This window comes from Jaculus jaculus, chromosome 12 (assembly GCF_020740685.1).
Source record: "Jaculus jaculus isolate mJacJac1 chromosome 12, mJacJac1.mat.Y.cur, whole genome shotgun sequence".
Taxonomy (NCBI): domain Eukaryota; kingdom Metazoa; phylum Chordata; class Mammalia; order Rodentia; family Dipodidae; genus Jaculus; species Jaculus jaculus.
In genome coordinates, this window is record NC_059113.1 from 91,732,865 (window position 1) to 91,745,695 (window position 12,831).

The following is a 12,831-nucleotide window of genomic DNA, read 5'->3' on the forward strand; positions in this document are numbered from 1 at the left end:
TGTTATTATTGGTATCAGGTACTGGAAATTTCCACTCTTAAATATTCAATATTGAGTACTGTTTCCCCCTTTTCTTTATAGTCTTAGGGTTTTATAGAATGAACTTAGTTCACTAGGAATGAGGTTTAGTGGTCCTATATTTTTGTCGGGGGCTGGAGGGGAGATTCAAGGCAGGTCTCCCTCTAGCCCAGGCTCACCACCTGGAATTAACTCTGGAGTCTCAGGGTGGCCTAGAACTCACAAAGATCCTCCTACCTCTGCTTCCCAAGTGCTGGGATTAAAGGTGTGTGCCACCACACCTGGCAGTCCTACTTTTGACTCTGATAAAACTGCAGTTCTCCGTGCCACTCCTGGCTATGATGCTGGCAGAGTCTCTGGATTCTTTGGCATCTTTTACCCTTTGGCACATTTCTTTGTTCTACTGGTTTAGGGTAGCACATGTTCCAGCACACTAAATCTAACAGAAGGAATTTTACATGGAAATGATTTACATTTGTATGTTGGAGATAGGACAATAATGTGCTTTTTACATTGCAACATTCTGTTGCTGGGGAGCACAAATAGAGAACTTTTGGGTGGTTTCTTACTACCATTTCCCTCACCATCTTATGCCATCTTTAAAAAACTAGACTTCTATCTGGGTGTTATGATGCATGCCTTTAATTCCAGCACTTGGGAGGTAGAGGTAGAAAGATTGCTTTGAGTTCAAGGCAATCCTGGGCTACAATGAGACCCTACCTAGAGAAATTCAAAAACAAAACAAACAAACAAAAAACACACTATACGTCTCCCAACTAGTTTCTGACCCTCAAGTTTGCAATTATTTAGGATAAAAACACCTAATACTTGGGCTGGAGAGATGGCTCAGCAGTTAAAGTGCTTGCCTACTAAGTCTATCAACCTGGGTTCAATTCTCCATTACCTATGTAAAGTCAGATGCACAAAGTGGCCCATGCATCTGGAATTTGTTTACAGCAGTTGGAGGCCCTGGTGTGTCAGTTTTCTCTGTCTCTCTTCTACCTCTCTGTGCTTACAAAGAAATAAAAAATACTGGGCTGGAGAGATGGCTTAGGGGCTAAGGGGCTTGCCTGCTAAGCCTAAGGACCCAGGTTCAATTCCCCAAGCCCCACGTAAGTCAGATGCACAAGGTGGTGCATGCATCTGCAGTTTGCAGTGGCTAGAGGCCCTCATGCACCCATTCTCTCTGCCTTTTTCTCTTGCTCTCTCAAATACATAAAAATACCTAACACTTGGACCCAGAGCTCTCTATATGTGAGACACTACCATGACGTTATATTAATTAAATTTTTCTTCTTTTTTTTTCAAGGTAGGGTCTCACTCTAGCCCAGGCTGACCTGGATCTCACTCTATTTCCAGGCTGGCCTTGAACTCACAGTGGTCCTCCTACTTCAGCCTCTTGGAATTAAAGGCATGTACCACCCTGCCTCAGGGTAACCGCAGATTCACAGGGATCCTCCTACCTCTGCTTCCTGAGTTCTGGGATTAAAGGTGTGAGACACCACACCAGCTATAAATGCCCATTTTTAAAAAGAAAATTTCAGCCAGGCGTGGTGGCGCACGCCTTTAATCCCAGCACTCTGGAGGCAGAGGTAGGAGGATTGCCATGAGTTCAAGGCCACCCTGAGACTACAGAGTTAATTCCAGGTCAGCCTGGACCAGAGTGAGACCCTACCTCGAAAAACCAAAAAAAAAAAAAAAAAAAAAAAAAAAAGAAAATTTCAACTTTGGAGGCAATATTTATTTTTGGCTTTTGAGGTAGCATTTTCTTCTAACCTAGGCTGACCTGAAATTCACTATATAGTCTCAGGTTGGCCTCTGATTTATGGCAATCCTCCTACCTTGGCTTTCCTAGTACTGGAATTAAAGGTGTGCGCCACCACGCCCTGTGAATATAAACATTTTTATAGTATCAGAAATATTTGAAATGCATCACTTTTCTAGATCTCAATTTTGATTAAAGAATTGGTTAACTAGGGCTGGAGAGATGGCTTAGCGGTTAAGCGCTTGCCCGTGAAGCCTAAGGACCCTGGTTCGAGGCTCGGTTCCCCAGACCCCACGTTAGCCAGATGCACAAGGGGGTGCATGTGTCTGGAGTTCGTATGCAGAGGCTGGAAGCCCTGGCGCGCCCATTCTCTCTCTCTCCCTCTGTCTGTCTTTCTCTCTGTGTCTGTCGCTCTCAAATAACTAAATAAAAAATATATATATTTAAAAAAAAAAAGAATTGGTTAACTAGTTATATAAACACCCATATATATATATGGTTTATTCTCAAACACTTGAAATTTCAACATAATCAAGTAGATTCAATTCTTGGAAAGTGTCTCCCTTTATTTCAATATACATGGGGACTAAGATCAAACAGGCTTCATGAGTAGAGGTAGGCAGTCTCCTCATAGACTGCAAATTTGTTACAAACAAAACGTAGAATGTTTAAACTTTGTAGGTGTTATTACAAGGCTGTAGGCAGTCTTGATGTCAGCCCAAGGCAGGGTTCAAAGGAAGTAATGTTGATTATTACCTATGGAGTACAGTGTTTTTGTTTTTTTAATTCACTATGCAGTCTCAGGGTGGGCTCGAATTCACTGCGATCCTCCTACCTCTGCCTCCCAAGTGTCAGGATGAAAAGCGTGAACCCACCACGCCTGGCTCACAATAATTTCATTAAGCCGCGGGGTGGCCCATGCCTTTCATCCCGACTACGTAGTGAATTCCAGGTCAACCAGGGCTAGAGTGAGACCCTATCTTGGAAAAAAAACAAAACCCAAAAACAAAACAAAAAATATTTTTGCTTACTGATAAGTGGAGAGAAACAGAAAAGAGAGACACAGAGAATGGGCGTGACAGGGACTTTAGCTGATGCAAACAAACTCCAGATGCATGTTCCACTTTGTACATCTGGCTTTATGCGGGTACTGGGGAATCGAACTCAGGTCGTCAGTCCAGATCAAGTGTGGTTTTAAAAATATGTATTATTTTTTGTTTAAACTTTTTTTTTTAAATAAAGACAAGGGCCAGTCATGGTGGCATATGCTTTATTTTTTAAAAAATTTTATTTATTTGAGAGTGACAGAGAGAGAAAAAGAGAGAGAGAGAATGGGCGCATGAGGGCCTCCAGCCACTGCAAACGAACTCCAGACGCGTGCGCCCCTTTGTGCATCTGGCTAACGTGGGTCCTGGAGAATCGAGCCTCGAACTGGGGTCCTTAGGCTTCACAGGCAAGCGCTTAACCGCTAAGCCATCTCTCCAGCCCTGTTTAAACTTTTTAATTGACAGTTTCCATAGTTGTAGACACTAAAGCATGATTGTAGTGTTCACTTGTGAGAGAGGAAGAGGCAGATGAGAGAGAAAGAATGGGCTTGCCAGGGCTTCCAGCAACCGCAAACGAACTCCAGATGCATGCACCGCCTTATGCATCCGGTTTTACCTCTGTAATAGGGAATCGAACATGGGTCCTTTGGCTTTTCTGGCAAGCCATCTCTCCAGCCCTAGCGTGCTTGGTATTTGTGGAACAGATCCCTCCCATCACTGGTCTTCCACTGTTGCTGTCCATTTTCTCACGTGTGCACATGACCTTACTCGATTAACGTCTGTGTAAGTTCTCACTTTACCCAACGGGAGCAGAGGGTAATTGGAAACGACTGACGTCACGAACAGGCGCTCACCTCAAGTCTCTGGGGCATTATTCCCCCCCCCACAGTGCGACGTCACGCCGACGTCACGCCTCTGCGCCACGGCCGGCGCAGGCCTGCAGTTCCGGGTAGCCCAGGGCCCCAGGAAAGTTGTCAGGCACTTGCGCCATTCCGCGACAGGCCTGTCAGGCCCGGCGAGGCGGGCGGAGGCTAAGGAACCGTTAAGATCCACGGCCTAGATCGGGCTCGCGTCAAGCCAGAGAGCCGACGCACACAATGACGTCGCCCGGCCGCTCCGTGGAGGCCCTGCCCACACCCCCCCGCACGCGCGCTCGCTCGAGGCCCCCGAGGAGGCGTGGCCAAGGCGGAGCCGCGGAGCCCGCGCATGCGCGCTGGGGATCCAGTCCGTGAGCGCAGCCAGCAATCTCGCGAGGCTTGAGAGCGAGTGTCGTAGGCAGAGTGGTCCTGGAGGGTTGGAGATTGGAGCGTTTCCTGCCGGAGGAAGCGGAGACGGGGCGATCCGTGCCCGCCTCGGTCTTTCTTTCGCTTTCCTTTCCCCGGTCCCTCCGCCCCCCCCTCGGAGTCAGCCCGCCCTCTCTGACCCCCGTGACCCTGAAGGCCCCGCCCACCCTCCTCGACGTGGTTCCCGCCGTGAGGGAAGCGCCGGTGGAACCCGGAGAGCTGCCCGCAGCCCACCTCGGGAGAGCACGGGCGGGCGGGCGGACGGACGGCGGGAGAGCTTCCGGCTGGGTCTCGCGTTCCCCGTGACGACGTAGCCCGCCAGGCCTTCGTCCGCCTCCCTCGCGGCCCAGCCGGCCTGTGGCTGCAGCGGCCGACGCACACGGAGCATCATGTCGTCCGCGGCCGAGCCTCCGCCGCCGCCGCCTCCCGAGAGCGCGCCCTGTAAGCCCGCGGCCGCCGCGCTCCCAGGCTCCGGCTCCGGCGGCAGCGGCAGCGGCAGCAGCAGCAGCAGCAACAACAAAGGCGATCCCGAGGGCATCGCGGCCCAGGCGGCTCCGTCCGCAGCGGGCACCGGCCCCGCCGACGCCGACATGGAGGTGAGCGGCGGCGGGGAGCGCGGGGTGCCCGGGGTGCGGGTGCGGAGCCCGTGCTCGTCCCGCACGCTCGCGATCCCGAGTGGCGATCCCTCCAGAGCTTCATGCCGTGGCCTCTCCACGCGTTGCCCGCCACTTCGCCCTGGCACGTCTTCTTTCCCTATATATGTTTTTAAACCCAGTCTTGCCAAACCTCCGGACGCTCTTAGGAAACGCATGTTCTTGATGTCTGGCCGAGGGGGCCACCTGTGTCCCCTCGCATCACGACATTCCCCTAACTCGCTCGCTGGTCCGTGAATCTAGCTTTCTCCCCCCCCCCACACCTTTTCTTCTTCCTTTTACTTTGCATCAAACTTTGGGCAAGGGCGAGAGAGATCCGTGCCCCACAGGAGTGGGATGCACGGGTTGGGGCGAGTGGCGGCGTTTTCTAAGCGTCGCCGCGGGGACCCTGGTGCTTCGTTGCCCTCGTCCCGGTCCTTGCTGGAGCCGCATCTGTCTACCCTGGGCAGAAACAATGGCGAGAGCTGGATGGCCGTGTGCGCCGTGGGGATAAAAGGGGCGCAGCTGCTGTGTGAGGGGAGGGAGAGGGACCCAGAGGAAGTCCCTTCCCAGGTCCCGGGCACCGCAGGGAAGGGAGCGAGCCGTGACAGAGCCGCACCTGTCTCACGTCCCCTTCTAATTGTGGAGGTGTGTGCGTGGGTGGATGAATGGATTGGATCTATTAGGGGGAGTTGGGTGGCATTAACTGTGTAACGCATTTCCTCCTCCCTCCTCTGTTATTTTTTATTTTTTTAAGTTGATGCCGGTCGTTGCTGAACCTTCTGGGGCTTGGATTAGCCAGAGGATGACAGTGTTTGGTGGGGTGGGGGGCGTGGAAAATGAGGGAGCTGCCAAACTGGTCTCTTGGGTATGCTCCCCGGGTTGCAGTGTCTGGGAACAAAATATTTGCTTCCAGTTTTTAAAATTTTTTGGCCTCCGACTTGTCCTGAGATATTTTCTAGACCCAGTCCAAAGATACTGATCTTTAGAGAGAATGAAAATGATACACTACTCTTTAAAAATGAGCCTTGGTTCAGAATTACTGTAACGCAGTTTTCCATAGTACATTTTTCCATTAAGGCATTTCGTGCACCAGTTTAATTTGGGCTGCTTGGGTGAAATAGTGAAATAGTATGAGTAACTTAGTGATGTGAGCAGTGATTAAAGCTTGTTTCAAATTAAGATGGACTTAATGTTGCATTTATCCCCTCCCTCCCCCCACTCCTTAAGGTTTGTAACAATTGTTCTGAAGTACTAGGGCTGTTTAATCTGAATTCCTGTTTTATGAGTTAGGGGGTCTGAAAACCTGTGACCCTGAAAGCACTTACGTGGGAGTGCAAAGAGATGCGCTTGGTTTACCTGGTTTTCCAGAGAGTCTGCCATTCAAACTTGGAAACAAGTAAAAGGCCAGGGTGGAGAGTAGGATAAGCCCTAAACAAACTATTTTGGCCTAAAATTTAAAGCCCTAAACAGAGTATTTTAATTAGGTTGAGCACAAGTAACCATATGAAATGGGTGGTGTTTCCAATTGCCAGATGAGGAAATTGAGTCTTCTGGTAAGAAGAAACTGGTAGAACTCAGGTCTGGCTCCGAAACAAGCCTTTTCCACACATCTTGCCTGTCAAGTAGTTAAAAAGATGTTTGGCAATTACATATAGAGAAGAATGACTTCTTTTACCTTCTCAGTTTAGAAATATCAGTTTTTAATTTTTTTAATCAGTATATCTCCCTCTTCACTTTCCTTCTGGCTACTTTATAGGTGATAGCTTTCCTTTAAGATAAAATTCCCTTTAGTCTGGTTTTATTGCCATAACTGAATTCACAATCAGAGTTAGTTTTTAAAATTTTTGTTTATTTATTTGAGAGAGGAAGGCAGATAGAGAATGTGCGCACCAGGGCCTCCAGCCGCTGCAAACTCCAGACGTGTGCGCCCCCTTGTGCATCTGGCTAACTTGGGTCCTGGGGAATTGAGGATCGAACTGGGGTCCTTAGGCTTCAAAGGCAAGCACTTAACCGCTAAGTGGTCTCTCCAGCCTCAGTATTAGTTTGAGTACACTTGGATAATATATCTGTTTTATTATTTGAGAAAAGATGTTTTTAAATGTTTTGTTTGAAACAATAACACAAGTTTTTCCCAAATCAAAAAATAAACCGAGTATTCATTATATATTTTCTGACAGATCTGATTCTCTTGTGGATATCTTTTTTTCTTTTTTCTTGTTTCTATCACTAGTAGATTATGAGACTAATCTCATTTTTTAGCTGTTATGTTTTTGGCAGTGTTCAACTTTTTTCACCTTTTTTTGGCTTGTGGAGGTTTGAGGTAGGGTCTTGCTGTAGCCCAGGTGACCTGAAATTTACTGTGTAGTCTTAGGGTGGCCTTGAATTCATGACTATCCTTCTACCTCTACCTCCTGAATGCTGGGATTAAAAGCAAGCACCACTACATCCAGCCATTCAGCTTCACTTCACTGTTAACTAGAATGGTAGATAGGTACATCCTATACCAGTAATTATATGATTTCAAGAGGTCTGACTGAAATTCTTTTTTTTTTTCAAGGTAGGGTCTTGCTCTAGTCCAGGCTGACCTGGAATTAACTATGTAGTCTCAGGGTGGCCCTGAACTCATGACAGTCCTCCTAACTCTGCCTCCCAAGGGCTGAGATTAAAGGCGTGTGCCACCATGCCCAGCTTTTTTTTTTCCCAATTGTAGAAGAAGTAGTCTCTGCTGTTGGAAATCACATTTTGTTTTTGCAGATTCTGTTTTACCTTAATGTGTGCTAGTAGGAATTTTGTAAATTGGATTAGGTTGGTGGTTTTGTCACCTGTACATATGGACCAGAAGTGTATAGTGAGCATTAAAGTCTTTGCAGTGATATGTATGGAAGTTGTCAGTAAGATGTTAAAGATCTTAGCAGTAAAATAAGACTAGAAATTAGATCATCTGAACTTTTACTACACCCTGCTCCCTCAGACTTAATCATGTAGAGCTTTATGAAATTGCCAAGTGCAGGTTTGTACATCAGGAATGAAAATAATACTTTTTTGCTTGTTTATTTATTTATTTATTTTTTTTGAGGTAGGCTCTCATGCTGTAGCCCAGGATGACCTGCAATTCACTGTAGTTTCATGGTGGCCTTGAACTCATGGTGATCCTCCTAATTCTGCCTCATAAGTTCTGGTATTAAAGGTATGTGCCACCAAGCCTAGTGAAAATGATACTTCAGCAACTGTTTCTGTTTTTTTTTTTTTTTTAAATGCGTAAGTGGAATTTTGTAGAATAAAAATTGTTGCTGGTTTTTGATTTTGTTTTTCCCTTTGTTCTTCGAGGTAGTGTCTCATTCTATCTAGCCAAAGCTGACCTGGAGTTCACTGTGTAGTCTCAGAGAGGCTTTGAACTCATGACTACCTCTGCCTCCCAGGTGCTGGGATTTAAGACATGCACCACCACGCCTGGCTTTGTTGCTGGTTTTTGTTGTAGCATTTGAAAGTCAGGATAAATACATTTGTAAGAATAGCTTATTTATTACTTTTTCAGAGATCAGACTATAATTAGTATTGAGTGTAGGCCACATTTTTGGGTAGTATTCTTGATGAAGGAGATCAGGGACTAATGCTGACTTCATTTTGTGTGATAGCACAGTGGGTTAATGCAACTTTATGATGAAAGGGAACTTTTCCCCACTTTTCGTGCTATCTACCTTGATTTCCTAATTTTATTTGAAAAAGTACAGATTTACCAATATGAATTATATGGAAAGTAATTTTACTTTAGGGAGTTGTTGATAGTAGTGTTTTAATCTTTGCAGCATTTATATAGTTTACATGATTGGGTTAAGTAGATTGCTATCTTTGTAGTGTTTTATTCCATTTTTATCAGATTCCCATTTAGGTTACATGAGAGCCATTTACTTGTCCAGGGAGTTTGGAGCAACAGTGTATTATTTAGAACATGTTTTTGTCAGAAATCAGTGTATAATGGTGAGCAATTCTTGAACAATTCTGTGCTTTTTCCTTCCTGCCAGGAAGTATTTGATGATGCTTCACCAGGGAAGCAAAAAGAAATCCAAGAACCAGATCCTACCTATGAAGAAAAAATGGTATGTTCTAGATATGTGAACAGTTAATAATAACTTTTTCTTAAGATGATTAAATCTGGGGCTGGAGAGATGGGTTAATGATTAAGGTGCTTGTCTATGAAGCCTAAGGACCTAGGTTCGATTTCCCAGGGCTCATGTAAGCCAGATGCACTTGGTGATACATGCATTTGGAGTTTGTTTGCAGTGGCTAGAGGCCCTGGTGTGCCCATTCTGACTCTTTTCTCCCCCAAGAAATAAGTGAAAATAAAATATTTTTTAATTTACTTTTTTATTGATAACTTTAGTAGTTGTAAACAATAACCTATGGTAATTCTCTCCCTCCCCCCACTTTCCCTTTGAAACTTCACTGTCCATCATACCCCACCCCATTCCAGTCTCTCTCTTATTTTGAAATCATCATCTTTTCCTCCTATTATGCTCTTGTGGGTAGGTATTGTCAGGCGCTGCGTGATTATGGATATCCAGGCCATTATGTGTATAGAGAAGCATGTTGTAAGGAGTCCTGCCCTTCCTTTGGCTCTTACATTCTTTCTGCCACATCTTCTGCAAAGGACCCTGAGCCTTGGAATATGTGATAGAGATATTTCAGTGCTGAGCACTCCTCTGTCACTTCTCAGCACCATGGTGCCTTCTGAGTCATCCCAAGGTCACTGCCATCTGAAAGAGAAGCTTCTCTAACCAAAAGTGAGAGTAGCATTAACATGTGGACATGAACATTAAGAAGTGCTTACTGGGCAGTTTGGTGAGCATAGTATGTACATGTAGCCAGACAGCAACAGATTTTACACCCCTAGGGCTCATGACTACCCCTGTTTTAAGTTTTCAGTATCAGGGATGTGTTCCCTCCCATGGAGCGGGCCTCCAGTCCAATTAGAGAGTGGTTGGTTTCTCCCATGCCGCTATTGCATCCATTGGCTCATTTGGCTTGTAGTGTCCACTGTTGAGTATCTTCACTGGTGATTTCTCTCTTTGCCTTTGAACTGCATGCAACATAGCTTTTTTCAGTTTTCTTTCAGCTGGTCTACATGGAGGAGGTTTTCAGTTTAGTTCCAGCAGGATTTCTCAGAGACCTTGCAGCCCAAGTATGTGGAGTCTTCAGCAACAAGGGTCTTGCCATCTATTCTTGTTGGGAAACCAAGGGCCTCAGCAATGGCCTGTAATGTTTTGGGGACACCAGGAACCTCCCTGGCCAGCAACTCACTGGAAAGTATCCCATCCCTGGCATAGAAAATTTTCTAGTAATAATCTATGGCTTCTGGGTGTTCCATTGTCCAAAGAAGTAGGTTTCCACATGACTTATTTATATCCTCTTAGATTTTAATTAGCCTTCACTCCACCTTTCCTTACTCAATCTCTTCCCCTGACCTCACTTAGGCCTTTTCACCCCCATGAATTGTTCTACTTACATATATACAATACCATCCTATCAGGTCCCTCCCGCCCCCCCCCCCCCCCAGCCTTTCTGTTTGCTTTATATCCCCATTCTAGCTTACCAGCCTCTGCTATTGAGTTTTATTCTATTCACATAGAAGTCCAATCATGTAGCTAGGATCCACATATGAGAGAGAGCATGTGATATTTGGCTTTCTGGGCCTGGGTTACCTCACTAAATATAATCCTTTCTAGATCCACCCATTTTCCTGCAAATTTCATAATTTCATTTTTCTTTACCACTGAGTAGAACTCAGAATAAATCTACTAAACATCTGTGTTTTTTCTTTTTTTTTTTTTTCCCAAGGTAGCATTTCACTCTAGCCCAGGCTGACCTGGAATTCACTGTATAGTCTCAGGGTGACCTTGAACTCATGGTGATCCTCCTGCCTCTGCCTCCCAAATACTGGGATTAAATGTATGTGCCACCATGGCTGACACATCTGTGTTTTTAAATAACTAGAACACAGATGTCTGTAATTTCAGTACATTTTAACGTAGTGTACTATAATTTCTGTCTTGTTTGCTGATTTAAAACAGAAGTCTTCTTCTATTGGCTTATATTATATGTAATTAATATATGTAATTAAGTTATCATTAAGCTGGGCATGGTGTCACATGCCTTTAATCCCAGCACACTGAAGGCTGAGGTCAGAGGATCACCATGAGTTTGAGGCCAACCTGACACTACATAGTGAATTCTAGGTCAGCCTGAGCTAGACCAAGGCCCTGCCTTGAAAAACCAAAAAGAAACAAAACAAAAACAAGGGGGCCCGGATTTTACCATTAAAAGTAGTTACTCTTGGGCTGGAGAGATACCTTAGCAGTTAAGGTGCTTGCCTGCAAAGCCAAAGGACTCAGGTTCAATTTCCCAGTACCCAGGTAAGCCAGATGCACAAGGGATATGTACATCTGGAGTTTGTTTACAGTGGCTGGAAGCCCTGGCATGCCCATTCTCCACCCCCTCACTAAAATAAGCCGGCCATGGTGGCACATACCTTTAGTCCCAGCACTTGGGAGGAAGAGGTAGGAGGAGAGCCATGAGTTCAAGGCCACCCTGAGACTACATAGTGAATTCCAGGTCAGCCTGAGCTAGAGTGAAACCCTACCTTGAAAAACTAAAAATTTAAAAGTGTCTACCATTGTTCTTGACTGTTTTCAAGGAAAAATACATGCTGTTTTGCCCCTTAGGCAATCTTATTAAGTTGTGAATGGAATCTTCTTTCTTTTTCTTGCTTGTGTTGGGCATTGTCCTCTATCTCAAAGTTTTTATTTACTTTGAGAGACTTTTTTTTTTCTTTTTTGATGTTAATGCATTTACTTGATTGGTTTGGCAGATTTTGAACATTGCTTCCTGGACAGTTTGATTTGTATTACTTGTTGTCTTTAAATATTCCACTCTTTTTTTTTTCTAGCCCAGATGCCTTCTATCAGAATTTCTTTGAATGATATTTACTTTTATTTCATTTACTTATTTATTTATAGTTTTGTGAAAAAAGTTATTTTGGCAGGGAGAGATTATAGAGCAGGGGCTGGGCATCTCCTTGCCACAGCAGGTGAAAATAGCAGCAAGGGAGTGATTTGAACTCTGGCAAGGGGAACGTTACAATACCCCTAAGCCCAACTTCAGAAACTTACCTCCTCCAGCCAGACTTCACCTTACGTATTGCCACCAGCTGAACCAGTCATTCAGAACAGTGACTTTGTGGGACATCACATTCTGCCCCTGACTTCCATAAACTGGTAACCATTCATGATGTAAAATGCAATGCATTCAGTCCAACTTTAAAAGTCCCTGTAGTATTTATCAAGCTATTCAAAAATTCAAAGTCCAAGAGCTCACCTGAGATTTGGTAGCAGTCTCTTAACTGTAAGCCTCTAAAATTAAAACAAGATAGATATACATAATGACAGCTAAGCACTGCAAAAGATGGCATTGGGCATAGCAAGGAAGGAATGAGCTAATGCAATACCTAAAACAAGCAGGGCAAGTAATTCTAACAGCTCCTTGTCTGGCATATATCACCTGTGACAAAGTCTCTGGGGTTCCAGTTCCAGCTGTGCAGCTGGGCTGCTTACAGCCTGGGGAAAATTGCCTTGTGAGCCAGCAGCTCTCCTTGATGGCCGTTCTATAGTTCTGGCGTCTTCAGGTATTTGGTTTCCACTGAAACCCAGTTTCATATCATGGCCTTTCAGGGTGTCCATGAAGGGACCCCTACAACTCTGTCTTATGTCACCCAGTGATATTTCTAAAAAACCACATTGCAAGATCCAGTGGACTTGCCCCCGCTTCCTTGCTTTTGTTATAATTCCATAACACCAGGTAGGCTACTGAATTTGTTCATCCAGGAGAAATAAAGCTGACTTTGAGGAGCAACAGACCTTTAGCCTCCCTCCTACTGTCCCAATAGGGAACAGCTGGCCCAGTATCGGTGATGTTAGTCTCTCATACAATTGCAGCTGAACTGGGCTGTGGTTTCTGGCCCCAAACTTGAATTTTTTTCTGTGCTATATCCTTCTGCTCACACCAGTCTTCCTTCTTCTAAGTTCAACTCT

General features: G+C 45.1%; 1 protein-coding gene across 1 annotated transcript in view; it reads left to right on the top strand.

The window, feature by feature from the left end:
* The first annotated feature begins 4,456 nt into the window (after positions 1-4,456).
* Positions 4,457-12,831, top strand: part of Smarca5 (SWI/SNF related, matrix associated, actin dependent regulator of chromatin, subfamily a, member 5) — a 45,972-nt gene continuing 37,597 nt past the window's right edge. Inside the window, exons 1-2 of the mRNA XM_004655837.3 lie at positions 4,457-4,708; positions 8,770-8,844. Coding sequence (XP_004655894.2) covers positions 4,502-4,708; positions 8,770-8,844 — 282 coding nt within the window. The 5' untranslated portion in view covers positions 4,457-4,501. The remainder of the gene's footprint in view (positions 4,709-8,769; positions 8,845-12,831) is intronic.